The sequence below is a fragment of the Larus michahellis genome, chromosome 18 (assembly GCF_964199755.1).
Source record: "Larus michahellis chromosome 18, bLarMic1.1, whole genome shotgun sequence".
NCBI lineage: Eukaryota > Metazoa > Chordata > Aves > Charadriiformes > Laridae > Larus > Larus michahellis.
This window is the reverse complement of record NC_133913.1, coordinates 1,817,459-1,845,277: the sequence shown is the minus strand read 5'-3', so window position 1 is coordinate 1,845,277 and position 27,819 is coordinate 1,817,459. Positions and strand designations below refer to the sequence as shown.

The following is a 27,819-nucleotide window of genomic DNA, read 5'->3' as shown; positions in this document are numbered from 1 at the left end:
CCTCTTTTAAGGGAATTCGTGGGGAAAAAAAAAAAAACCAACAAAACAAAACACACAACCCCCAAAAATCGCTTTGGGAGCCAGACTCTCCCCCAGCCCTACCTGAGCACTGCGCCGTACTTCCCCCAGGGAGAAGCACCCGTGCCCAGCTCATGAAACAGGGTTTTGTGGTTTGGTTTTTTTTTTTTTTTCTTTTGTTTTGTTTTCTTTTTATTTCCTTCTTCCCACCCAGTTGGGTTTGTTTCATTCCTCCTATTTTTAAACAATTCTACCCCCCACCTCCCCTCCTCTGCTGGCTCAGGGCAGAAAGCTCACCGCCACCCGCCGTGGGGTTGGTTTGTTGGTTTCTTTTTGTCACTAACCAAGCGCGAGAGGTTTTGGGCAGCCAGACCCCCCCCCACCCCCACCCCACCAAGAGGGGGACCCGCCAGCAAGCACCGGGGTGCCCGCCGGCAGCCCAGCCAGGGATACAACAGGGAGCTTCGCAGCAGCTGAAATGCGGACGAGACCTTGCTCTGGCAACAAAAAAAAAAAAAAAAAAAATAAAAAAAAGAAGAGTCATGTCACTAAAGGTAGAGAGGCAAGGGAGGGGAGGAGCGGCGCGGAAGGCGCGTGTCTCAGTACGGAACCCCCCTGCCCCGTCCCCCCCGCGGAGGCACTCGGCCAGGCCCCCGATACGCCTTCCCGTAGGAAGAGGTGGCCTGGGTTGGGGCACCCCAGTTGTGACCCGTTCCTGCCCCGCTGGAACCGGCCGTCCCCGCTCCCAGCTCGCCGTAGTTTTGAATTTTGGCCTCTGGATGTACCAGCGTGTTGTTGGTGTTGCTGCTCCCCTCGGCTTTGGTAAAAGATTGCCCAACCGAGTGGATGGCGACGGGGACTCTGGCGAAGCGGAGGTCCTGGTCCCCTGGAAACTGGACAGAGCCCGTGCCCTGGTAACTGCTCGTCTCCCCGAGGTGGCTCACGGAGCCCAAGAAGGTCCTGCTTTTCCCCAGAGGCTGGGCAGAGGGTTCTAGTAGCGTCTGGCCCGAATTCAGCTCCTCGGCCCCAAATCCCCCCTCTGAGCCCTCGGCGCTGTAAGTCCTGGAGGAGTGGGACCTGCCGTAGTCCGCGGCTCTGGAGGGTTGGTGTTCGTGTGTGGTGCGGCCGAGAGACTCCGCTTCTTGCTGGGAAAAGAGCTGCAGCAGCGCAGCCGTCACGGCCGGGTTCAACTCTTGGGCTGCGCTGGAGAGATCGCCTTCGGGCAGAGGCAGCGGTGGCGGCGGCCCGGGGGGCTCAGGGGGTCTCTTCTCTGGTGGGAGAATGCGAGGAGGACATGCTGTGGAAGGGTTACTTCTTTTAAACACCATCTTAAAACATCACGTGAACAGATATAAATACATTTATATGAAAAAAAAAAAAAAGCAAACAGCCTACTGAGACAGTCCGCTCTCTAGGATGCGCTGGAAAAGAGGCGGAGAGTTTTAAAAGCTGACATTTGTTCCAAGATCAATGCACGTGTTCATTAATGGTCTCCCCGCACTTGCCCCAGCCCCCACACTCCCAACCAGTCGGCAACAGCTGTCCTAACTCACGGGCCCCCACGGAGGGAATTCCTGCTCCCGGATCAAATGCTAACACCGAGCAGGAGGCAGATGCAGAGCCACACGACGGCACGTGTTCCCCGAAAGCAGGGTGTCCCCCGGCCGAGGGACGCCGTGCCCCACTGCGCCGGGAGCAGGGCCAATGCCCACTGACGGAGCATGGCCCTGACGTATCGCTTCAGAAATAACACAAAACCAACCCCCAACCCCACACGTACCAGATCCTGACTGCGCCCACGACAGAGCGAAGAGCGGGGGTTCACCCTCTTGTGTCCCCTTTGTTCTGATTTATGACCTTTTTTCATGACAACGTACATTTGTCAGATGTACACTGACAATGACAAAGTACACTTCCAGGGCACAAGCCCAAAACAATCTCAAGCCACAAATATCTGCACGCAACGTACAGGCTGTCCTGGAGCATGAGGAAGTGATTTTGTCTCCCTGACCCACCCCCAAATCAGACCTGAAGTCACAAGGATTGGTTTCCAAAGGACCCCTCCTAGCAAGGACAAAAGCACCCTTGGCGCCCCCCCCACCATCACCACGCTCTCCCTACTGGGTGTTCCTGCTTCTGAGGCAGGAGGAAGAACGAAGCCCGGCCGGGCGGTGGGACGGGGCGAGAAGTGACACCGCAGGGGGGAGGACGCAGCTCCCCACGGGACCCGACCTGCTCCCGGCTCCGCTCACAAAACCCGTCCTGACTCCTGCCGAGCAACACGACTGCACTGACTCCATCTCGCTCGCCCACAAGAGGATGGGGATTAAAGTCATTGCTGGCGATGACGTAAGAGGCCACGAACGCCTGGTTTCAATCAGATCCTCAAATCATTTGCAAAACTGGTTATTAAAAAGGTCAAACTTTATTGTGAGAACCAGTAGTCTTCCAGGACCACCCCTCCACCCGTATCAGTCAGTCCACTTTAAAACTAGATCGTATTTAAATCCAGAAAACAATCTTCAGGTAATTTTAAAACCCAAGCCGATCTGGGGACAGCATATCATTTAAAATAATTATAAACAGAGAACAATGTTATTTAATCGAATCTGCTCTACAATAACCTAGTTATCTTCCAGTACTAGGGCAAAAAAAAAAAAAAAAAAGGAAAAAAAAAGCACGATCACAACTGGCTCGTGGTGGGCGGGTGTGTTGAAGGCACGAGAACACAGCACGTTCAGCTACATTGCAGAGGAGTTGGGTATCGGGCCAAAAGAGGCTCCCTGGAGAGTCTGAGACATACTCAGGAGGCGCTTCTAGAATTTGGTGAGGTCGTCACAGGATGTTGCTAATAATTCAAAAAATCAACAGAAACAAAAAGACATGGAGACATTTACACTCACCTCTGGAAAGGAAATCCGAGAGTTCACCGATACAATCAGGGTCTTTTAAACATGCCTCTTACTTGCTCTACAAGGACCAGCCCTTCGGCTCAACTTCAGAAGTTGCTGAATTTCAGGACTCATAAAAGTCAACGCTACGTATAACCAGGCCCAGCCAAGCCAGATGCACGAGTTTCTTACGTACACAACTGCCACCATTCCTCCCCTCCAGCACTCTCCAGTATTTCAGCTCTCATGTTCTTTAAAAATCAGCTTTGCATTTATTTTGGGGTTGCCTTTTTTTTTTTTTTTTTTTTTTTTTTTTTTGAGAGGGCTGGAAGGGAACGGTGAAAAAGAAAGCTGGGACAAACAATAAGACGGGAAAACCTGCAGAGATCCAATGTCCTGTGCAAAACCACTACCTGCGTGTGGAAGCTGATTTCTGCAGGAGGTTAAAGGAAGAACTGACCCCCCCAAGTCCCCTTTCATTTTTGGGGAAAAAAAACACCAAACCCTTTAATCTTCACTGACCCATTCGCAGTGGAGCACTACTGGATTTTATATGCTTTGGAGATGCGAAGCAGAGTAGTATTTTTGCGTTTTGGCTTTTTGCAGTTGTTAAAACCTCCTGAGCAGTCCAGCACTTACCGCAGGGAGCGGGTCAGTGTCTTTCTCAGTCTTGAAATCAGAGACTCGACCACATTTCCAGCACCTTTCCTCCTCCTCCCATCCTCACCCCCTGCCACCCTGTCTCCACGCTCAAGTGTCTCGGATCCTCCTGGCCGCAGTTAAACTAGAGGCACTCACAGGGAATATTTTAATTGTTCAAACAAGTGCACGGCATCCAAGATGCACAAGTCACGACTATTTACCTGTACTTTCTTCCGGATGCATTGTAGGGGTTTTCCTTGGCCCCCGCTGCTCGCTGCTCTTCTCCCCGTTGCTCTCCTCCAGGGTTAGAACAGGCTCCTGGCTCTTCATCAGCTGACTCAGCAGAACGGCCAGCACGTTCTGCATATCTCCCTGAGCGCTGGCTGCTTCTGGAGTCGCCGGCTCCTCCGGTAGCTGGGCCTCCGCGGGTGGCTCTTCGACGGGTTCCTCCGCTGCTGCCGCTGCCTGAGACTCGTGCTGCTGAGTTGTGGCTTCTGTCAGAGCGTTGATGGACTGGTTGAGAGCCTCCAGCTGCTGCTGCATCTCTGGGTTAGAGTGTACATTCAACAGCTGGGCCATCTGCGGGACGCTCAGATCAGTCTGGCTCTGCAGCAAGTTCAGCAAAACCGCTAGTTCGCTCTGATTCAGCTGCTGGGTGATTTCTCCAAGGCCTGCAGGAAACACAAGCAGCGTCACAGAAGGTTAGGCGAGGCTACATGACGCTGGGTTTGTATTTGTGACACTGCACGTACCAACGAACACCTCTCCTCCGTGTCCCCGGGCCAGGGGAAGGCACGGAGGCTCCAGGAGGAGGATTCCAGGATAGTTTGCTCACATTTCCACCATCCGCTTGCCCCCTCCAGACTGCGATGAGCTCCGAACAGCACTGCAGCAGCACCCCGTGGTACTGCGCACACACTGCACCCACCCAGGGCCCGGAGCTGCTCTGGCAGCCGCAGAGGGAAGCTTCTTCACTGCCCCCTCAAATCTACCAACGCAACCGCTTCTAAAACCAGCTCAGTTGAGCCAAACCTCCCCATTCCTTGTGTCGCCAACCGAGGGCACCCCAAGAATCAGGCTGGTGAGCAAGCAGACCACCAGTTATGCCAGCAAGTCTAGGGACGCGTGACGAAGACTGGAAACCCTTAGCCCACTCCCATGGGAATGGGAGCAGCAGGTCCGGCAGCAGCGCAGCCCCTCCCAGGTCTCCGCTGCACTCCGCGGATAAAAGCGCTCCCTCCTGCCCTGGAAAGCAGGTTTCCCGGGATGGAGCTAAACTGCTGTTCGGGACAGAGGAAGGGTGTGTTCCACTGACGCAGCAGAAGAAATTAGGTCAAGCAGAAGGTAATTCCTCGCTGAAAGCTGGCCTGGGATCACAGGGGACTCTGCCCTGACCCGCAAGTATCCAGGTTAGTCTAAAATCCAACCCTTGAGTGGCATCACCTCCCTCTGCAGCACGCTGGAGCAGAGCCTTCTGAGTGACAAGTGACAAGGCTGTCCCTTCACACTGACACTGACTTCGTTAAGTCAAACTTTTTGGGAAGAAGGGTGCAAAGGTCTAGTTTTAGAAGCTTAAAATGAAGCTCCTCTTGCTGGTAGGGAACTAAGAACGCGACACTCCCTTTTCTCAGCTGTTTGTTAATCCAGCCACCACCTTTTGTCCATCTGCCATGTTTCATTGAACACATGGATCCTACATTCCCTGGAGCAAGAACTGTCTTCCTTGTTACTTGTCAGTACAACATTTGACACAAAAGAAGCTTTAGCCCATATCTGGGTTTTTATAAGGCTTCTAGAGAACAATCAGCATGGTGTGGGCAGCTTTGTCTATCTCTACATTTCCAGGGATCAAAATATCTCCCTTCCAACTATTTTCTAGACACCGGGAAGTTGCTCACAGTTTTGGAAACAGTGCACAAGTCTTGGTCCTGCAAATCTTTATGACCAAGGGATCTTTTCTGCAACAAAGCAAGTGCAACGATGTACACTTTTGCCCACCAGTCTGTTACATCCTATGCCTAATCTTTATTAATTTGATCAACAAGATCGAACTTCGGCTCATTCGCACACCCATTACACGGCTGTACCTTCCAGCCTACTATCTGTTACTTCGCTGGCTTAAGTGACTCAAGGACTCCTTTGATCATTCTGTGAAAGCACGTTTCAGAACCAATAATATAACTCATAGAACAAATTAACAGTCAGCTCATCAGTGAGCGACTTCTGAAGACCTGCCAGAATGCTCTGCAGCCAACAGTTTTCACAGTAGAGGGGGAAAAATAAAAAGAAAAAAAAAATCAGGATAGGAAGATTCTGGAATGCCCTTTCTGTCGAAATAAAAGTGAAAGAACCAGACTGGCTTGAAAATGGACAGAAGCCTCCCACAGCTGGACCAGAGAGGTAACGTGTCAGGAGAAGCCTTTTACAGACCAGACTGGGCACTGACCTACTGCATCTCCAACACCAGGCTCTGGTTTAAGCTGGGCAGGCTGTGGGTGCACAGGACTGCTGTTGTTTTTGACAGTGTCTGTGCTTGTAACAGAGGTAGTTTCTTTCCGAGAAACTTTTGATAATGGTGGCTCCTCCACTGCAATCCCGCTTTGCCGCTGCCGTCGGCGTTTCTTGCTCCACAGCTCGTGGCAATCCTGCCAGTGGGGAAGGCTGGAAGAGAACAACACTTGGCAGTTAAGACACATGGCAAGAAAACCCGTTTAATCCTCAAAGACCACTGAAAGTCATTAGTGCCACAGGAGAAGCACAGGTGTTCCTCTGACTGCAACCATACTATTAAACCAAGAAGCGGCAAGTCCTAGGACCGGGAAAGGCAGTGCAATTCTTGAATTGTGAATTGCCATAATGGCGAATCACTTAATTTGCACTGGGATCTCACCCTTGCATGGGCTGGGTTAGCTACAATGCACACGAGCCCCAACGAACACAAGTCCACCAAGCTTCTGGTGGCTTTAAGAAAGCAGCTGCCTTTAGTAACTCTGAATGAAACAGGAATCTCAAAAGCTACTGCCATACCTGCACGCAAAGCAGCTACAGCAGTTTTATAATCTGCTTGGAGTGGGAGCAAAGAGCTGCAGACAGTGCCACTCCGCTCAACAGCCACTCTTCTAGTCAATTAACAAGCAGCATAAATGAGTCCTGGCCAGTCCTCCGTGGCACAGAGGACAGGGATATGCCACATGCTACTCTTACCTATCCTCCAACAGAGGTTTACAGCACCTTGTAAGCATTAAACTGAGCTTTATAAAGCCAGCAGAAAACCAACAGCACAGGAAGAGCTGTTTGCTCAGCCGCATGACAAAATGCAAGGGCAGATTCGAGAAAGAAAACCCCAGAAATAACAACAAAATTCTGACTGCAAAAACCCAGGGCCAAGCCAGTGGCTCCTTCCCAAAGCTCATTAGCAGAGAGCCCACTGCGGTGGAAGATGCCAGCTGGAACTTACTCTGGAGGTGCCATTTTGCTGAGGTCAACATCCTTAAGGAAGTCGCTCTGCAGGGCCTGTTCCGCCGTGCAGCGCTTGCCGGGGTCCAGCGTCAGCATGTGGTCCAGCAGGTCGAGAGCAGACGAAGGAATGCTGCACAGAGAGTTGGAAACACGGCTGAGTTAAGGGGCTGATCTGAGCATGGGGAGAAGCCTACTTTCAGAGAGACACCTCAGGCCCAAGAGAAAACCCTGCAGTCAAAAATTTATTACTAAGCGATGCAGCAGCTCAAAGACATCAACAGAGCATCAGATATACGGTACTGTCAATCTAATTTTTGCCATTTATGAAGAGCAACTCTGCTACAAATCCCACCAGAGTATCACACAGTTATACACTCTCCACAGAGAGCGCGTCTCTGCTGTCAGACAGCCTCAGCACCGTGAGAACCCCACCGTCAAGTGTGCTTTCCAGGTGCAGACCCTAGCTAGAGGTGTCATGAACGTGCAGAGGCAGGGAACCCCTCCAGAAGGCACCTGCGACAGATCAGATATTTAGAAAGGGGACCATGACCCTATTCCAGCCTTCCCCAGATGGGAGAAGCCCTCCTGGAGGGCAGAAGGCAAGAAGGGGAAAGCGCTGCTTTACCCTGCCAGGTAGACTAGAGCCAAAGGATAAAAGATGAGTCGCACCATGTAACAGAAGGCCATAACCCCCACGCAGCCACTTATCCTCTCTTCTAACAAAACTCACAAGGAGAACTCCTCACGCAGGCGCCTTCGGTATTGCTTCTTCGGTTTCATAGTGTTGAAGTAGGGCAACTTGATGACGTCCGGCCACACCGCTGGACACGGGCTCCCACAGAGCCGGCTGCGAGCCAGAAAAGCAGAATAGGATCAGCAGGTGAAACACAGCTAGGAGGAGAAGAGCCACCAACCCGATTGAAAACGTTTCCTTTCTCAGCAACTTAGTGTACTGATAACCTAGGTCCAGGCACATTTCATGAAGACTAGACAGCCCTCAGGTTAAAAAGGTGGTATCGGTAAGAGGAAAAATACTTATCTTGAGTTTATAAACCATCCAACACAATGAATTTTAAGTGCGAGATGTAATTTAGGTTCATTATTTTTGCACTCAACCAACAGCAGCAAAGTTTATTGAGGGTACATAACATTAGCAGCTACACAGGACGGTAGCTGTGGACACGGAGATGCCAAACTATTCACATTTGCAGTTACAGCCATTTGTTCGTCCTATTTTGCAGGCAGATTAGAGAAAGAGGGCTCTTATAGCGCAGAGACTGTGTGCATGAGCAGTTTCTGCAGTACCTCTTCTCATAGGCATGCATGTGCAATGCTTTACCTGATTAATTCAAGCTGAGCCAGTTCCAGATTGGCTTGAAAAATAGGCTTCTTTGTAAACAGTTCCCCGAGGATACAGCTGGAAAGAGGAAAAGCAAGAGGTCATGACAGCAAACCCTTGGGATGATCGTTTGAACACTGCAGCATTTCTGTTCAGAAGCAGGTTTGCCTGAGGAGAGTTATTTGCATCAGGGCTTGTAGTTGAGAACTGACAAACTAACCTACGTGTACAGAGTCACCAGTCCTGCGCAGCTGGGAAATACCAGTCACTGGTAGGCTGGTTAACGTCTCACGGGCTTCCCGCTTTAACTCTTTGCGGGGAAAGCGGGATGTGTCAACAGCGCGACAAGAAAAAACAGCCAGGCATTTCATTTTCCTCCACATTCAGCCCATTTATCTTTTCAACTTTACTGAGGGATATCTGCTGGTCCCAATGATCCTCGGCTGCCGCTGCCTTAGTGTTTGTCGTTGCCAAGCACAGGATGGAGCCTTGCACACACAACGTTTGTACACACACACACACACACACACAACATTTGTACAGCTGGAAGGGAAAGAAGAGAAGGAGGGAGGGGACAACTCTGACTCATTCAGTCCTTAACATCTACCCTTAAACCTTCCGACAGGAATGACAATCAGTGCCAAATATAGCTGTGGGCTGATACCGGCACCTGTCTGCTGGAACCGGGCTAACCCCGTTCACTCGGCACCAGGCACCGAACAGCAACTGGACCTCACGGCCAGAGTTTCCAGAAGTAATTAGCAGGGCCTGACTTTCACAAACCTTTGTTGCTTGTATACTAAGCTCTGATGGAAGTTTACCTGCGGGTATCACAATGGGAAGTACGCACTTTGGGAAACGCAGCCCCACTTCTCAATGCTGAATCCTCGAGTCTCTGGTTCTGAATGACTTGGAAAATGTTTCACTTTTGTGGCCGAACTGCCCAGACTCCTCCTGTTCACGAGGCTCCCTACGCTATCAGAAACCTGAAATCTCTACTTTAAAATGTCTCCTAGGTTTAGCTGAAAAAAAATCAGGTGACAAACAGGGCAATCTGAAGACGTTACAGAAAAACTCTCTATCAGGTCATTAAAACCATACACTGCAGCGATGACCAGCAGAGCAAGCTTGTCACCCTCCTGATCTTAGTGACACATCATTAGCAGAGCTTGGTTGGTTTGTTTTTTAAATAGCAGGAAAAGATACCTTTTATGCTCTCACATGTCAATACCAAGAAGAGTCTCATTCTAGAGGTTTCCACTAAACGCTACAGCTTTAGTTAGGTGACACACACCTATTTCCCCAAAGCGCAGAATTTTGGAAGCATTCCTACACTACCACACCACGCTTTGCTGAGCTGGACTAGATACAGATTCAGAAATCAGCACAAATCAAAGACTGCCTTCCATTAGCAGTATTCTACTCACGTGCTGATGTTCACAGCCCAAACAGGACAAAAGACACAAACCAGGCACTTACCCACAGCTCCACACATCTATGGCTGGCGTGTAGCGCTCCTCACCTAGCAGCAATTCTGGAGGTCGATACCATAACGTAATGACTTTATTTGTGTACGGACGGCTGGAATGTAAGACACAAAGGTAAATTAACAACGAGAGCCACAAAATCCTTACAAACTGTATTTATTGCTTCCAAACAGGAGAGTTTGGCATGTAAGCAGAAGCAGTAGGCTTTCAAAAGTCTAAACTTCCATAGCACCTGCCCGAGATAAAACAAAGCTGACGAGGTATCATAGATTTTACAGGTCTGTCTGTGTGCTCTAGGCAGTAGGCTGTAAGTACCCCAGACTGAAAAATCCTGACCTGCAACAGGCAGCAGCAGGCTGCCAGGACTGAATAGTGACTGACTTCAGAGCAAGACGTGGTCCATGGCAGGTCCACAGCAAGCAGAGAAGACGGTCTGGTTCCTTATCAGCTGGTTTGTCTAATGAAAGACTATTAATATCAGCCAGGAGTATGTTTTTCTGACAGCTGGAGCTGCATTATACCACTTACACTGGAAATAATTTCGCAGGCAGTGCCAGGACTTTCAAGTGAAGGGACTTTGTGGATATTAAGAAGAAAGGAGCTCGTCCTGCCTATGTAAACCACTTCCCCCTTCCTCCACCCCACTATGCCTCGCCTCACCTCTCCTCCGAGCTGTAGAGTCGGGCGAGTCCAAAATCTGCAAGTTTGATTTGCCCACTGAAAGACAAAAAAAAAAAACAGTCACTGGTTTGAATCACAGGTAAGCTCACATGCTGCCAGCAGTAAGAGGGGAGAAAATCCCCCCACGGAGCAGAAAGGCCTAATAAAGCAGTGTTTGCAGTAATTACTTTTGGATACGCCAGTCTTAATTTTTCAAACCCTATTTAATGCTTCGAAGAAACATGGGAAAAACAACCCCCAAAAAACAATAGTTCAGAGTCGTCTCTATCACAAACCCTTCCCAATAGGCCTATGTCCCAGAGAATTTTTTTAGATGGATATCCAGACATGCAGATGCAATTATGCGTAGTATTATTCTCACAGGCTCGAAGTTCTCTTACGGGTATCCAGATAGAGACTTGAGGATTAACAGCAAATGAATAATTGTTATGTATCCTGTGAGGAACCACCTTACTGCCAACTATTGCTATCTAGAGAAGAGAGAGCATTCATGGAGAACTGCTACTTCCCACCTTAACCCTCAACGGTTTCTCTGCATACAAGCACTTCCAATAAACAGTATTTTTGCCAAAATACCATGGAGACCAAGTGTACACAGAGACCCATTTACTGCACATCAACATGAACGCAGGTTAACTGTAAGGAACTACAAAGCAGTGAGCAGAGGGCCTCCCGCGGAGAGACTGCTACCTGCAGCAAGTTCAGGAGAAGGTTATTCGGTTGTTCACCCTCACAGCAGGAGCTGTGTCCTCAGCCAGCAGCAGCACCCAGGAAAGCCACTGCTTCATTATAACCACCCATCACACCACTGGTGGCAACACGCAGGGCTGATTCCTCCAGTGGATCAACACCTCCTGGTCCTAAGCATACTCAAGGTGAAGGTAACAACCGCGTGCTCTCAGCCGAGTCTAGGGAGAGCGCAGGGAAGAGCTTGGACAGAACCGTACAAGCAGGTTACCTGTTGTTCAATAAGATGTTCGAGCACTTAATATCTCGATGAAGGAAATTCTTTTTGTGACAGTAATCCAGACCCTCCATTAACTGTTTCATGAAAGACTTGATATGGTCCTCTGAGAAATGTACCAAGCCGGATTCTAGCAGCCCCATAAGGTCATGGTCCATGTACTCAAACACAAGGTAAAAGGCACCTGGTATAATAAGAGAGAAGTGATTTAAGACAGAGAGGAGAGACTAAGGAAAAGAAAGCAGGAAAGTAGATTCAATTTTTGAAATGTGTTGGGGTTTTTTTTGTGCACTGTTGAGTATGTTCTGTTAGTGTTTTCTTTAACACAGCCTTGTGATATCTAAGGCTTAGCGGGAATCCTAGAAGAAATGTTTTTCCTTGGGGGAACGACAGAACCGAAAAACTAACTAGCCCCTCTAATGCATCAAGCTGAACATCCAAAAAAATCAAAATACGCCCCCAAAATATATTCCTTTGAAATTCTGATCATCCATTTTCCTTTTTCTTTCAAGCTAGTTTAAGAGACTACCACTACGCACGGCTTAAACTGGTGTTTGCATTGTCCCCTTCTCTCTCACGGAAGAGAAGCTCCCAAACAAAAGCTAGTGGGATACTATAATGCCGCTCTTCCACAGTGGCAGAGGACAAAAGTCTTTAATTACTGAGTTTGTTGGCACCGATCAGTGTTAAAAGTGACCCTGTAAAGGTTTTTTAGCTGATTTTTGTAAGGCTGCTCTTTTGTGACTCTACAGGAACGCAATGGATCCTTTTAAGCCCCCGTCTACCTCTGCTCTGCAGTGCGACAACTCATTGTAACTGGAATCTATCCTTTGATGTAAGGCCAAATCCAGACGCCAAACTTGCTGGAACCACGTATCAAGGAGGAATGCAAAAAAGAAAATCTACACCAGAGTTTATATTTTTAGTTTTACACTAAGAATAAACAAATGGAGTTGCATCACCCCTCTGGCTAATTGAAACCACACCCTGCAGCAAGTACTACCTTTGTCCTTCTTGAAATCCAGTGCATCTTGTTTGTCTGTGACGATTTCCTTCATGTTAACAACACTGCGGTGGATCAGCTGCCGAAGGATTTTGATCTCACGGATGGCCGTGATGGGGAAGCCTTCCTTCTCATTGTCCAGTCGCACCTTCTTGAGAGCCACCAATTCACCTGCCAGAAGAAGCCAGCGTCAAAGCCCCCGCACACATCACTGCTAACAGCTCTGCGGGTTTCCAGGGGGACGCTGAAAGTAGCTATGAGCACAGTCAACATCCACCAAGAAGCAGCAGAGGCAGCTTTCGTTCCCACCCTACTAAGTTTTGTTCCATTGCTCTGTCAGAAGTTATCGTGCCAAGAACTCAAGACAGATGACACCAGTGCTCCTCCTCATCTGCTTCAGAGGAAAGTCACACAGGTGAACATAAATTTACCCTGGCAGCCACCACAGATCCTTTCACAAGCTCTACAACAATGAAGTCTGACAAAGGCACACTTAAAAAGCAGGGCTCGAGTTTGCACCTATGGCTGCCATAGCTATACCTGCCACGACCATTGGAGCGTGTGTCAAACTGAACACACAGGACGCGCGATTTCACAAGCAGAGAGGGCAGCTGGGCACTAACTCACACTTACCAGCATTTCACAACTTCTGTTCTTTTGCCCCTTTTGAGAACACCTGATGTAAATGCTTATTCCAGGGCTGGAACCACTTCTAGTTCTACAAGTATTTGTCATTAACCGGCAACACCGCTAATGCTGGAATGGGTTTTAAGCACACCCACGGTAACAAGGCCATAAAGAAGCGGAGTCAACCTGAGGCCACTTGGCATCCCTACCTGTATCCTTGTCCTTGGCTTTGTACACCTGCCCGTACGTCCCTTCTCCAATAATCCCGATGATATCAAACTTGTCCACGCAGCGCTTCCCCCAGTCGCTTTCCGTCTGTCTCCTTTCCCCATACCGAGGGCAACAGATTCTGAAAGGGGGAAGAGGACTGTCAGACACCCAGTGCTCCCCCTCGCCCCCCAGCACACGCACAAATGCCTACTCGACTCTTTCAAGCTGTACCCTAAAACCAAAAAACAAAAATCAGGCAGCATGCCTTTACGCTCCTAGCAACCGAGTGTTCAGCAGAGTTGAATGAATCATGCTATATAATCTCAACGACTCCAGATACAGGCACTGCTACACAGGAGTATTATCCTTCTATTTCATTCAGATACCAAACCACCCCAGCCAGAACACATTCACTATCAGATCTTTTCACTTCAGTCATGCATTTATCAGCTGCATACAGCTAACGAGCAATACATTGTTCCTCCTCGGGAAAAAAGGAGCGCAAAGAGCGGGGAAGACAAGTAAAAATGGATATTATGCCACCTCAATTCTACAGAACCATTTTACTACGCCCTAGCTGGGGCACGCAGTCAGCTACACGGATTTCTACAAAGATCTCGTGATGTACTTTTAACTGAAGGTACCTTGAAGGAGAATCAAATTACCATCTTTATCTCAAAAATACCAAAGAGTTATGCTACAGTAGGGTAAAAATCAGTGTTTGGAATCTTTTGCAGAAACACTGGACATTTGATTTTTATTTAAAAGAAAGTGTAGCTAGCACTCTGTGTACAAAACACCAAGGGAGCTTGCTTCCTTGCATAAATTTTGTTGTCAGAGGAAGTTGTGTACACCACGCAACACAACTAATAATTCAATCATGCATGAAGAAGAGCTGTTTGTCTCCTATTCCGAATAACCAATTCCTAGAAGCCCCAAAAGTTTTATACAGGGACACTCATCAGGAGGCTTCTTTGACCTGCAGGCTAGAGGCTGAATCTGGAGATGAGAGCGCTCTGAGGGCAGAGGTGGCTGGAGACTGAGTGTGACACACTCCAGCAATTTCTACCATGGGAGGGGTCAAAGGGGAAGGCAACAGAATCCATCAGAGCTTCAGCACAGAGCCTGAACCGTACTCTCCATTTGGTGCACAATTTACGCAACCTCCTCTTCTGCTGTACTGTTAGTTCTCAAATAGATGGGGCAAGCGGCCTTCAACTATGAGTGGCCCAAATATGAAAGAACCCACAGGAAACAGTTAATATATCATAAGAAAAAACAGAAATACGAACTCGTGTTCTCCGTATTCCACTTCCCTCAATAAAGACAGCACTCAAACGAGTCTGGGGACAAAAGAATTTAAAAAACTGAACTAAATCTGGCTAAAGATGTATAAGTAGGTGCATCTTAAGTGTTCTCCCCATGCAATAAATGGCGGGGAGGCTGCTGAGAGCTGGCAAAGCAGCTGCCAGCTTCGATTTCAAACATGAGTGTTTTCTCAACAGCACCGTCTCCGCGCAGGGCACGCAGTCAGCTCTTCTAGGAGTGCTGCGGCATATGACGAGACATAAAGCTTTGGGAACCTAGACCAACATCTGTGTGAAGAAACAGAAAACCTAACGACTCAAAAAAGACCAAAAAAAAAAAAAAAAGAAGCAAGCCAGCCTTACTTTGGTCTCTTTTTGAATGGTTGCTGAGGTGGTGTGGCTGCCTTTGGTTCCGGGGAGTCAGGAGGAGATGGGTCCCCTCCAGGGAGCTCTGGAGGGAGCGGGAGGTCCGTGAGTAAGTGTCGTGGTCTCTGCTCTCTGTCTTTCTTCACAGGTTTTGGAGGAAGAATCTCTTTTGGACTAAACTCCGAAAAGTTAATACAATACAAGAAGTCAGACTCAACAGCCAATTTAACAAACAGAAAAAAGCCTACTGTAAAACAACAGCTCTATCTGAGAGCGTAAAGTTACGAGCCCAAGTTTAAGTCCCAAAATTAGCATAGCCAAGTATAAAACAAAACAGCCTTAAATTTTACAACGATAATACATCAGGAGAGAAAAGCGTTAGGTTTGAACACACTGTCTTCAAATAAACACACCGCGCTCTGCTACTGGGACTTGCTCAATTTGCACAGATAAGTACTTATTCTGAGTTTCCTGTAAGACAGTTCAGGTTGTCAGCCAGCACCCACGTTCCGACCCTTACTTCCTCTATTTACCCCATTTATCATAATGAAATTAAATGCATGACTTGTTAAGGACCACTATAAATATGAACTCAGAATTAAATCTCTCTATATAAGTAACTTTTAACTTCTTAGCAAGGACTGAAATGTAGCTCTAACTTGTGAAAATTACTGAGAAATCCAAAACTACCAATGGCATCAGAAGTTTGGTTTAGACTGGCAAGAGTCTCATAAGCAGAGCCTAATTTTTCTCTCATGTATGCAGCAGGGAGAATTCCTAGGTCTGAACAGTCAGGAATTTTTCTCCATGCAAGTCTCCGCTTCACCAGGAAAAGAAAAAGATTAAGAGATCCGAACGACCTTCCAAGGTTCGTTTTTAGGGCAGCCAGCAGGAGGTTTGCTGTTTGTCAGCATCACCAGGTCTAACACTTCAGCACAGAGAACTCCACAGAAATGAAGTGATGGAAGTAGGTCATTTTCCCAATTTTTTTTTTTTATTAGGCACTGCCTAATCCGCATGAAAATCTCTTGTGAAATATAGTTAAGAAAATAGCAGGACAAAGGAGGACACTGTTCTGGCACTGAGCTCTGACATCTTCGGTAAGAGATGGGGGAGCATCTTCTCCCACTGCTAGGAAGTCAGCGGGCAGCTGCAGAACTAATCCCACGTCACGCCAGCCCAGACCTCCAGGAAAGCATCCACCAACGGGCACTGCTGCCAGCGGTACCTATCCTAGAAATACCAGAAGCAGGAGAGCTGTATGGGTGGAAGCTCAGCCCCCATTAACTGCAGTTTCTGTATGTGCAGAATGATTCCCAGCCGGGTCACTTCACCAGGGCAGAAGCCACGTGAAACCTCCAAAGAGGTTCTTCAAAGCAGGATCTGGACAGCCAGGGCCTACAGCCGCACGGAGAAGCAAGAGCCTTCCTTCCAACAGGGCAGATCGACTAGGTTTGGCTTTCTTTATGGCTTTCATATGTGTATTTGAAGCACTGATTTAATGTCACCCAGTTCCTACAGACTGAATGTTCACAGCAAAAAAAAAAAAAAAAAAGCAGTTGTTTGACTTTGTGTTTAATCCACTTCTAATTGGCAATTCCTTTGCTCCTGATAGTATTTAAATATCTAACAGTATGTGCTAAGCTCAGGCCCTGTGACTCTGTCAAAAAGGTTCAGCCTTTTTCCAGACACCATCCAAAGCCAACTTCTTCGCAAGACTCCTTGGGAAGGACGAAGGTGTGTTTGTAGGTTTAATCCACAGATGCCCAACCTTCCAGGAGGTCCCATATCACCCTCTTACCAAACAGTCCCCATTTTCTCCCTGACACACTGTTAGCTGTGCTTAGTCACATACAGCTTAGTTGATCTATTTGCATATCAGCACTAGTGCTACTACATGGTTCCTGTAACTTTGATTACCCCCCAAAAGTTTGGACATTTCACCAGGCATTTCCTTGCAAGTGAGAAAACCAAACAGACCCTCCGGAGTTGCCCAAGCAGAAAAACGACAAAGTGCAAACGCCAACTGCCTAACAGACTCCTACAAGCTCCCTCCCTTCTTCCCCTCCCCAAAAATAGCAGGAATGCGATCAGTCAGGTCTGCATTTTTAACCACGTTAGCGCTGTGAACAGTCAGCCAGATGTTCCCAGGAACGTATGGAAGCTGCATAACACCCGAATGCAACACCAAACACGGACAAAGTTTGTACCACTTGCTCCTAAACAGCTTCTCCCCTCCTCCTGCCCCATCTCCTGCCAGCCGAGGCGACCCACGGTGCACCTTGGTAAGTCTTGAGAACTCAGAAAGCACCAAGAAAGGTTAAAGAGCCTCTAACTAAATCCTCCCACTCTCAGTGTATGAAAACAAAACTCTAAGAACACTTCTGTTGATAAATATGAAGGCAGCTGATCAAGAGTGAGCTTCCATACAGTCAGTGCCATATGCAACTGCCGCCAGGCTCAGCAAAATGAAGTGGGATTTCCCATCCTTTTCTTGGGAAAAAGTCACTGTAAATCCATTTACTAAGCTCTATTATCGCCTGCGCTCCTAAGTTCATAGCGATGGCAGAGATAAAAGACACTTTTACAAAACTAAGCCACACCTGAGTGGTAGAAAAAAAAGGTGTGAGCGGCTAAAAAATAAAATATAGTATTTGCAGCACAATTTCTGTGTTTGGAAATAAGGGAACACAGCGGCAGAATCTTGCTTAAACTGGCATTTGAGTTGGGAAAAATCTGCAATCTGTTAAAAGCTACTGCTCATCACAGATGCATTTAAACTAAATAGATATTTGCGGAACAACATTACACAGCTTCGGAAGGGCAACATAAACATGCACAAGCCTAACTTTTACATTCATCGCAGTGACAACATTATCCCAATTCACATCGATACCAGGACAAACCATGAAAATCAATTAAATGAATCAGAATATGTAACATACTGCGTTCTCTTCAACCACAGGGTAATTATATCAAGTCATACCTACCATGTAACACACCATTAATTAAAAAACCCGCTTTACTAACCAAGCAGATACCTAGTACATCCTTAGCGATGGTTGGAAAGATACGGAAATTGTTCAGGAGCTACAGGCTATGCAGATCAAGTAAAAAAAAAAATACATCAGTGATGACCTCACGTTAACAGCACTACAACATGCTAACAGCTACAAAAGGAAAAAGAAAAAAGACTTGTTTTTCTTCTCCATTTTGGATATTCCGTTCCATTCTCCTCTTCCCCCCCCCCGCCAAACTAAAAAACCCACAGTAAGGTTTTTCAGATGACCAACACAGCCAAGACCCAGAGCAGCGAGAGCTACAGACACAGGACAGATTTAAGTCTGCACGTTTTGATTAGAAATTACAGGGAACAAAAAGCTGAAGTAGGTGCAGTTTCACCCTTCCATTTTTAAACTCTTTTTCAAACAAACAGTACCTACTGCTTACGCAATAAGAATTGTATTAGTTATTCAATAATTAAGACATTACTTAAGTTAAACTAATGCTGTTTTTCACATGTGGACACATTTGATGAATTTGGAACAGAAATAGCTCTGGTTTGTTCTCTTGTATTGGCACTGTTCAGCTCTTTCCTGTTACTTAAGTACAAGGTTTTAGAGGAATTAAACAAAAAAAGCCATTTCAAAATAAGCCTGTGCAAATGGCTACAACGCCAAGGGGTGCACAATTCCAGATCCATGTCTCATTGCCGTAATAAACAGGAACAAAGAGCTATACGAAACCTTTACTAACCAGCATTATAACAGCAGCCAAACCTCTCTTTCTCCCCGAGATAAGATGTAACTACCTGGAAAACACCATAAAACCCTCCACATAAACCTGCCAAGGCCAATACCAGGAATGGCTGTGCAACAGCGCATTCATCCCAGCGGCACGGTCTTCAGTGTACACTGCAGGATAAGCTAGCGACTGTCAAACTAACCAAAAAAAAAAAATCTGTTTCAATGGTTTGCTTTTAAATGCATACAGGATACTCTTGTGTGACCTTACCTATCCAAGTCATCTTCCCCAACTAAAATAGGGGGGAGCGGAAGCGGAGGCAACGTTGAAGTTTTCAGGTGTGGGATAGCAGCCGTCACAGACACTTGTGTTTTTGTAGCGACTTGGACAGAGGACTGAGAGTTCACCTGAGAGGATAAAGTAGACGTCCTTGGGTGGGAAGAAGATGGTAAAGACGCTGGGGCTGAAGTAGGGACCTGAATGGGAGTCGGCTGGGATGGCGGCAAAGGTGGAACAGCAGGTGATGGAGGCAAAGGCGGCAATGGTGGAGTTGGAGGTGGTGGTGTGGTTGTCGGCAGAGGCGGAGGTGGTGATTTTATTGAGGGTAGTGGGGGTGGAATCTCCTTCTCTGCTGCATCCGTCTCTTTTGGAGATAGGAGGTCCTCTACCACTGCTACAGGCTTCAAGTCTTTTGTTCCCGTCTGTTTTGAATCTCTAACTGGAACAGGATGTTTCCTCTCAGAGTTCTCCTCTGCCTTGATTTTTGTTGTTTCTGCAGGGGCTTTAGTCTCTGCATTCGTGTACAGTAAATTAACTAATTCTGTATCTGAAGATGATTTTTCAGATTTAACAGTTTTGATGACCTTTTTAGGTTCTGTTCCAGACTCCTTAAGTTCCGCTAAGCTGTTCTCCTTTCTAGACAGGAAAACAGGTGAGCCCTTTGCCTCCTTCCCATCCACTTTGGCTGCAGCTGCGGCCGCTGCCGCTCGCTCCTTCTTCTTCCTGCTGAGTTCTGCCCCCAGACTGGAGTTCAGCGGTAGCCTTGTCGGTGATATACTGGAATGGCGACTGCGTGACCCAGACCTCTGCTTTTTACTGTGAGATGATGAGTGTCTTGAATACCCAGGACTTCGGCTTCGGGACTTCACAGATTTCCTGTGGAAAGAACGGGGAGAAGGAAAATGAAATGAAGCATCTCGCAACCTCTGAGCTACTCACCAACATCAGTAGCTCTCTCTGAAAATAATTCCATTCCATTATTGGGCAACTAAGTTCAGAGAGTCCACAACACCTGTCTGGAGAGAGTAAAGCTACTGAAACAAGTTTATTGACTAAAGCAATACAAGTTTCATGTCATCATCCAGCCTTCCAATGTCAGGACTGCTCTCAATCACACTGTTGAGACAGACACGAAGGATCAAGACTGGACAAGCCCCAAGGTAAAGATGAGATTCACAGATGCACACGCTGAACAGAAGACTTCAATCGAGAGGATGAGTTGGCAGTTTACAAATCTTTCATAGTAATTATGTACAACTTTAAAGGAAACAACGGGTAAAATATGACTGCCCTCACGGGAATGCCGCCTCAGGAAACATCTCACTTCAAGCTAATTTTTCCCCCGGCTTCTTTTACTACCATCAGAACTTAAATTTGCATATTGTGAGTCAGAAGGAAAAAACAAAAAAAAAAACAAAAACCAAACAACCCAGGTATTTTAATTCTGTTTGAGGTATGTCCAGAGGGTCTCAGTCTTCTTCTACAGTAAATGGTCTCTAAATAGGTATATACGCAGAATAAAAAAACCACACTGAAAATCTGTGTTATGAAATAAGCAACAAGCAAGGCAGGAAACACCTCACACCATCAGGGTACGCACCGCCAGCACGGGGTGAACCTCGTCAGAAGGCAGCAGTAACCACAAGCTCAGCGGAGACTGATGTGGAAACAAGATAAAATAATAAAATGGAATTGGAAACTGGTACTTCCAGTGTCCGTCTCAAAATTACTGACAAGCCAGAACAGTTTCCTCCACTTCAGGAGGAGCTCATATTGTGCAGGTGATGAGACGGCACAAGAACTGGACACGTGGAAGGCTCTGATGGGTTTAGAAGCTGCATGAGCCAACAGGAAAACGAGAAGTTTTGAGATCAGAACCTATGAATACTATAATAAAAACTGTGCTCCAAGTTTATCTTTATTCTGTGATGTATTGCTCAGAACATATCTAGTTTTGAAAATATGGAATTCTCTCAACCTATATTTCCATGCTAGTCATGCAGAACAGCTAAGGGCAAGCAGGTTTAAACACAGGAGGTGCTGGCTCGCTTGTAACCACACTCGGAATGTAATTAACAAGATCTAAACTGCTTATACTGTGTCCTGAGACAACAAACCCTTGGAAAATAAACTGGGGAACTGAGACAGACTAATACAAGGTTCCTCTCTGGACACCACCAGTGCCTTCAAGGACAGACACAGTTGTGACTGCACGGGAGGCAAAGGGTCTCGCCGCACAGCGGCGTGGAGTTTAACAGAGCCCTCTTCCCTTGCTACGCCAAGCACAAGCACCCTGCCCTCTCACTAGTGAGTACAACCCCAAACCTTGTGCTAACAGTGGTCAAAGAACACTACAACTGTAGAGTCCAGTCCTTACCTTTAGACTTACAAAATAAATATACAACCAGGAGAAAGAAAAAAAGTGCCATCTGAAGTCACTCAACTATTTTCCCCTTCAACACACTTTCTGTAATGGGAATGCTGCCTCAGGATCACCTCCTTTTCCGAGGTTTCTACTTAATGAATTAATGGTCTGAGATGCATTTTGCCATTTGGATAGCTGTTCACCTGCCACATCCCAGTGCAAAGTTGCCAGGAGCTGAAAAAGCTATTAGGTTTTCACTATGCTCAAAGAGTTTCGCAGGCTGAGGAAAATGTTCCCAATGAATCCGGGAGGATGTAGTTTACTGCAACCACAAATAATTTTGGGGTTAGCGTTCCCCATTACAATTCTTTCAGGACATATTGTTTAAGATGCTATGATCCTCGGTTTCCTGCTCCCTGTATCGCATCCTTCTCCATGATTTCCACACAACAGCTACTCTAATTCAACCGGTTGCAGAGCAACATTCTCAACAAGATCACTCAGCACATCTGACACAAAATAAACTTCTCCAAAAGTGCAATTTTACCTTATTTTTAAGTGCTACATTAGAAATGCAGCCAAGGACACCTGCATGGACACGAGCAAGGGAAAGGCAACGCTGGAGGAAGCGGTGGGGTGCGGAGGCAGAGCACACGGCTCAGGGCAGGACCCCCTTACACGAGGGTTGCTGAGGAAGGAGCTGCACTGCAGAACCAGCGCTTCCAACTCGGTGATGGCTGGGGATGACTCCCTGACCCTCCATCCTCTGCCTCCACCAGGACTAAATCCACTTATTCCCTCCCAGGAGTCTTCTTCGCTCCACAGGCGCCACTCACGCTTTTTTCTCTTCAGTCATCTAATGGTAATTACCTATAGTTATTATACAAAGAGCTCTTGTTTCTAAGCCCATTTTCCAGCTTGGTGTTTACAGGTTCTTTGTTAGACCTGAAAGAGGCACCGCATCCAGAAGCACGTCTGTTTTCCCAGCTCTATCAGTGCAACCAGTAATAAACCACTCTACAACAAATCTTACCTCATATCATTAGACCATCAACGGCCTCAACACCGCTACAGTGCTTACTGAGGGGCCGTCTTCCACAGCAACACTTGCTTTTATCACTGCTGGATATCTCAAAAAAGATGCAATGAGACAGAAGACGCACAGGCAGATTTTGCTTTTTAAAGATACTCTTTCCATCCTCCAGAATGATCGTTTCGTGGCTTTACCTGTAGCCTTTTAGTTAGCACTTTTATCCCTTTCACCCTTAACTCTACATCTTACTTGCTTTGCCAAGATCATCCGGGATGGGTGGGGGGCAATCCAGTCTCATGTGCAGTTCTTTTTCCTGGATAAAAATGCTCTGGGGTAAAAAAACCCCACCTTGTTGTCTCTCTAGCACTGGAAATACAAGATATTAACCACGACAACTGTGAATTAACATAAAGAACTCTGAGACGATGGCTCATGTAAAAATCCAAATAAAAAAAAAAGCATTATTAGATTATATTAACTGATATAATCAGAAGATTAGAATGGTCTTTGGAGGAGGGAATGCTAGAACCCTCCAGACCTCCTCATGCTGGAAACGACCACAGCTAATAGCTGCTGGCAGTGGTGACCCTGAAGCGGTTGGCAGAACAACAAAGCCCCACATCTACGTACTTCCATATTACCCACTACACAAACTCCTAGGAACATCTACAGACATTAAAACATTTTAACTTCTGTTGTGGCTTGGAGCAGGTAAGAGTAAAGTGCAAACTAGTATCTGGGAAGCCTGACCGCGTGCCCCATGCTCTAATTGCTCAGGAAACAAGCTCAAACAGCAGGCCATTTCTTATTTCTGAATGCCCCACGACCTTTTGCCGTGGTGAGGATCTGCATAGCAGTGGCCACCACAACAGCACATGCACACACTCACACTTCGCTGCTATACTTAGTACAGAGCACAACCCACCTTCAGCAAGCTGAAGGACTCTGGAATTTCTTCTTCTAGTTTTAGCTGCAATGACAACAGTTGCGACAAGGAATGGCAAGCCACATCTGCTATTTTCCCTACTGACCAAGCCATCCTCATTTCCGCCTAAATGGAAAGCAAGTTGTTTTGCACAGCCATTTGAAATGCAAACACTCTGCATTTTCTCCAATCAGCACAGCACATGGATTCAGTTCCCTAACACTGTATTTTGGACATGGAGATTAAAGAAAACACAGAATGCACAAAAAAACCCATACTGTCAGGCAGTGGAAATAATTCAGTGTCCTAGAAAAGCCTGCGTTACCTCCTCTGAAGAATTTAAGCCATAGTCAGATGTTCACTGCGTAAGCGAGTGTGCCAGTTAAAGATGTTTTCTCTCCCAGACTGTTCCTGCCCCTCCACAGGAGCCAACAGAAGAGATCACGCAGTCACTCCCCGGCTACTCTGGTGCAAAGTCAGCTGCCTCCGTTTACACACTCGTCTGCAGCAGATCAATCAAAGTTGGCAAGAGAGGCTCAGCCGATCCGCTCCTCCAGGTGAGCTCCCAAAGGGCCATCAGCTGAGGGGCAGCCCCACCTTTGGCTTCTGGAGCAGATGTTGGGCCATAAACTTACACCAACTGCCTCCCCGCACAGGCTGCAAGCTCAGTGAAGCAAAACCAACAACGAATTACAACTCACAATTTGCCTAACGCACGGAGAACACATAAAATTCCCTCTGTCCCTTTACTAGAATCACCGTTCTGCTTTAAAAGAATATATCACGCAGTAAGTTATCTGCCCAGAAAAGAGAGTAGTAGGTTATCAAAGTCAGAGATTCAAAGAATTCAGTACAAGCTGAGCATAAACAGTAAGTAACCTTTGGAATCTCTTTTGGTTTGGGGTCTAGCATTTTGTCAGCGACTCAAAGATGCCCTTAAAAAGTTTCTTACGTGGGTACATAAGTTCAGGGAAGCAGCACAAAGCACTTCAAAGTTGCTCCCATAATTGAAATCAGGAAAAGATAACTGCTTGATTCCCCAAGTCAGAAGCAAGTAGCCAGTTACAGAAAGAGTAAGCTTCAGGTTTGCCTGGGAAGTGGAGTAACCTGGGGAGAGAAAACCACACCTCTGTATACCACTCCAGTTTCCACGTGGTTTCTCCCTGGTTAGGGCTGAACATGGACATTTAACAGGTGCCACAATACACAATTACATCATGGAGCATACATCCATATTCTTACTCCTCCAAAGGTATTAGCAATTACTGCGTTAGAGCAGTGCCACCAGGGCAAGAAGGATTGAGAGGAGGGAGAAGAAAAATATTGACAACTATCCCTCAGAACCTCTCAGGTGCACGCAGGGGAAAGAGGGCAGAGGAGAAACAACCTGCAGGAAATTTTCACTATGTAAAATCACAGCAGAATGAGTAAATTTTTATGTAACAGCTTCCAGGGTGCTAAAACCGATACACCTCTCTCTCAGCAAAGACAAAGGCACTATTTCAAGCCCACTATGGAAGACAGTATTCCTGAAGTTAAGAGCTCTAGTAACAAAGGCCAAATTCCAAAAGCCCTGAGTTCTTTGGGAACTGCTGATCACATAAACATGCTCTGGAGGCAGCCTCTTCTCTCGCAGCTCCTGTTTGGACCAGAGGATGCAGTACAGCTAACAGAGTGCAGAGCATTTCTATAGCTATTACATTCCAGGTCACATCTTAATTGCCATGGAGCTACAACCAAAGCTCCACAGCACCCATGGTGACAACAGGAAACTCACTTAACACAAGCTCAAGCTAGGAAAAAAGAATCAACGTTAGACTATGTATGTATTCACACAAATAACAGGATAATTAACGAACATCTGAAATAAAATACACAGAACTACCTTCAAATAATAGTTCCCTTCTGTAGCAAGGTTACTGACTAAAGAAAAAATAAAAAAATAAAAAAAAGAGAAAATTATAGTTAAGCCAAAATACAGCTGGTTCCTACTTGTCCTTCCAGAACGCCCCGATTTCAGAATGGAAGCAAGAAACTGTAGTACTGAGAAAAGAAAGTTTAGGCTAGAAACTTAGGCTAGAGTTTACACGTGGTCATCTCTAATTCAAGGGAAGAGAAAAGACAAGTCAGTTCAGAAAGAGTAAAATACACTCAAAACAAGCCACCCTCCTGAAAAGCACAATCAAGTTCCCCTACGCAGTAAACACACAAAGGCTTCCAGAAAAAGGTGAAAACATTCTCTCTGGCTGGACTTCTTGCCAGGGAAGCACAGTAGATGCCACATCAGGAGCTGAAGGGCTCCGTCTGCCTTCAGAGCACAACCCTCCCCAGGAGCCTGGGCCCTTCTGCAGGGGCCACCTCCAGAGGTGGGTGTAATTTAATCCCAGGAGCTCGTTCAGCTCTAGGCCTCTCTGCTGAGAGCCAACATGGACGCTGCGTCCCGCCAGCCAGGGAGGTGTTTTTGAAAGTGTGAACACCATTTCAAAGGGAGTTGCCACCAACCCAACCAAAGCAATTCCCCACAAATCACTCTGCAGCCCAATTAGGCAGCCGGTGACCCCCATCGAGATGAGGAAGGGGCTTAACCCCTCCTGTGCCCAGAGCCACCCCAACCCCCCAAGACACTTCCCCATTCCCCAGGGCAACGTAGAGAGCACACACCTGGCGATGGGGCTTCGGCTCACAGACCGTTTCGTGGCAAAAGGGCTGCTCGAGCGCCGTCGGCTGTAAGGGCTGGGTGACCTCCCACTGTAGGACCCGCTGCCTCTCTCGTAGCTGGAGGAACGCCTCCTGTTATAGGGGCTTATCGACCTCTGCCGCCGGCTGTAAGGGCTGGGAGAGCGAGTGTTCGACTGGTAAGCCACGGGCTCCTTGTAGGGTGGGCTGATGGACTGCCGGCGCGAGGAGCCGCCGGGGCTCTTCCTGTAGGGATCGTAGTTACTGGATGTGTGGGAGCGGGGAGGGCTGAGATCATACTCCTGGATGTAGGAGGCTCCTGAGGGGCTGTCATCCAATTTAGGGCTGTCAGACCATTTTCTGTGAGGACTTCTGGATTTCCGCTTCGGACTGTCAATTGTTTTGTAACTTTTTGGAGCATCCCTTTTCCGATGGCTTTTACTGCGCTCTTTGTGGCTAGACTTGAGCTCCCGATCCTTCCTGGACTTCTCCTTGTGCGCTTTGGCTGACCGGGACTCCTTGTTGCTACTCTTTGAGGACAGTGACTTTGGGTGCTCCTCGCTTTCAAGGAGTCTCTTGGAGGATCCCGATATTCTCTCCTTGGTGGACCCGGACCTGCTGGATGCTTCCAGGCTCTTTTCTAACTTCCTCTCTTTTTCTGCCTGTTTGCTCTTCATCAGCTCACGAATGCGCTTGTGCTGGTGGTGCCGGTGTTTCTGTATCCTCTCACTCCTGTCTGCTTTCCTTTCCTCGTTCTCCCTCCTGTCCAGCTTGAGGGCCACATCATCCGAGAAGGTATCCGAATCCGAACTGATATCATCATACTCCACCAGCGGCTTGATCATCGCGCCCAAGGGTGCCGCCGTCTCCTGGGCTGCCAGCGGTGACTCCTTGGAGTGCCTGGACTTATGCCTCTTGTGCCTGGAGGCCAGCCGGTGCCTCTCCTTGCTGTTCGAGCTCCCACTGCCAGGCGTGTGCTGCGAGGACCCCCCGCCGCCCCCATCCTTCTTGCCCCCATGTCTCTCCGGATTTGGCATTCCTCCTCCACTGTGCTCGAGAGAGGGGAGGGGGGGGGGAATCCTCCAAAACCCCCAAAACTTCAAACTTCCTCAGCGCCCGCTCCTGCCACCATCCACCCCGGCCTCGGCCCTCCCTGCCGCCAGACACCCCCTCCTACATGGGGAGCGGGGCGGGGAGCGCGGCCCCGCCAGGCCCCGGAGGAGGCGGAAGGGGGTGTGAGGGGGGCAGGAACCGGCAGCGGGAAAGGCACCGGCCTCACCGCCTCATCCGAGGGGCCCAGGCCCGAAGGGGCAGCGCCGCGGTAGGGGAAGGGGGGGCACCCCGGGAAGGCGAGGCCTGGGCCCGCGATCCCTCCTCACCCCCTCAGCACCGGGGGCGCCCGGGCCCCGCGGGCCGCCGCGCGGCTTCCTCAGCCCGAAGGCCCACAGGGGAACCGTCGCCGCCTGTGTCTCCTTCCTTCCTTCCCCCCCACCCCAGCCCTGCCCGGTTCGGCCCGGCCCGCCGCTCTACCCGCTCACTTCCCAAAGCGAAACGGCTCCGCGTCCAAGGGGGGCACCCGCCAACTCTCGCGAGACCCAGAGCCACCTCTCGCGAGAAGAGGAGAGGAGGAGCAGCAGCACCGCCACCGCCCTCACCGGCCGCTGGCCGATCCCGCGAGACTTCGCGGAGGAAACGGGAAGGGGTGAAGGGAGCGCCCTCCTCTTCTCGCGAGAAGTGGCGGCGGGTGAAATCTTATTGGACGCGGCACGCCCCGCCCACCCCTCCCCGCGCGCGCGGCTCTCC

General features: G+C 48.1%; 1 protein-coding gene across 4 annotated transcripts; it reads right to left on the bottom strand.

Moving 5' to 3' along the window:
* CDK12 (cyclin dependent kinase 12) lies at positions 1-27,613 on the bottom strand. 4 transcript variants are annotated; one of them, XM_074562556.1, is made up of 14 exons: positions 26,002-27,613; positions 19,009-19,893; positions 14,992-15,168; positions 13,321-13,460; positions 12,485-12,655; positions 11,476-11,665; positions 10,497-10,553; positions 9,829-9,930; positions 8,350-8,427; positions 7,741-7,857; positions 7,009-7,140; positions 5,998-6,212; positions 3,773-4,222; positions 1-1,315 (listed from the first exon to the last, which is right to left on the bottom strand). In XM_074562556.1, exons 1-14 carry the CDS (start codon positions 27,051-27,053, stop codon positions 618-620), a joined length of 4,464 nt encoding a protein of 1,487 aa, XP_074418657.1. In that variant the 5' UTR covers positions 27,054-27,613; the 3' UTR covers positions 1-617. The 4 variants fall into 4 exon arrangements, with proteins under 4 accessions (XP_074418657.1, XP_074418658.1, XP_074418659.1 ...); XM_074562557.1 differs by having other exon boundaries at positions 1-1,288; XM_074562558.1 differs by lacking the exon at positions 1-1,315 and adding an exon at positions 2,425-2,866.
* Positions 27,614-27,819: the final 206 nt, after the last annotated feature.

Coding starts and splice junctions, on each gene's coding strand:
- CDK12 (XM_074562556.1), bottom strand. CDS start 27,053: ATGCCAAATCCGGAGAGACATGGGGGCAAGAAGGATGGGGGCGGCGGG. Junction 7,141..7,740: donor CTGCGTGAGGAGTTCTCCTT/GTGAGTTTTGTT, acceptor CTCTCTGTGCAG/CATTCCTTCGTCTGCTCTCG. Junction 4,223..5,997: donor TGGTGTTGGAGATGCAGTAG/GTCAGTGCCCAG, acceptor TGTTTCCTGCAG/GCCTTGGAGAAATCACCCAG.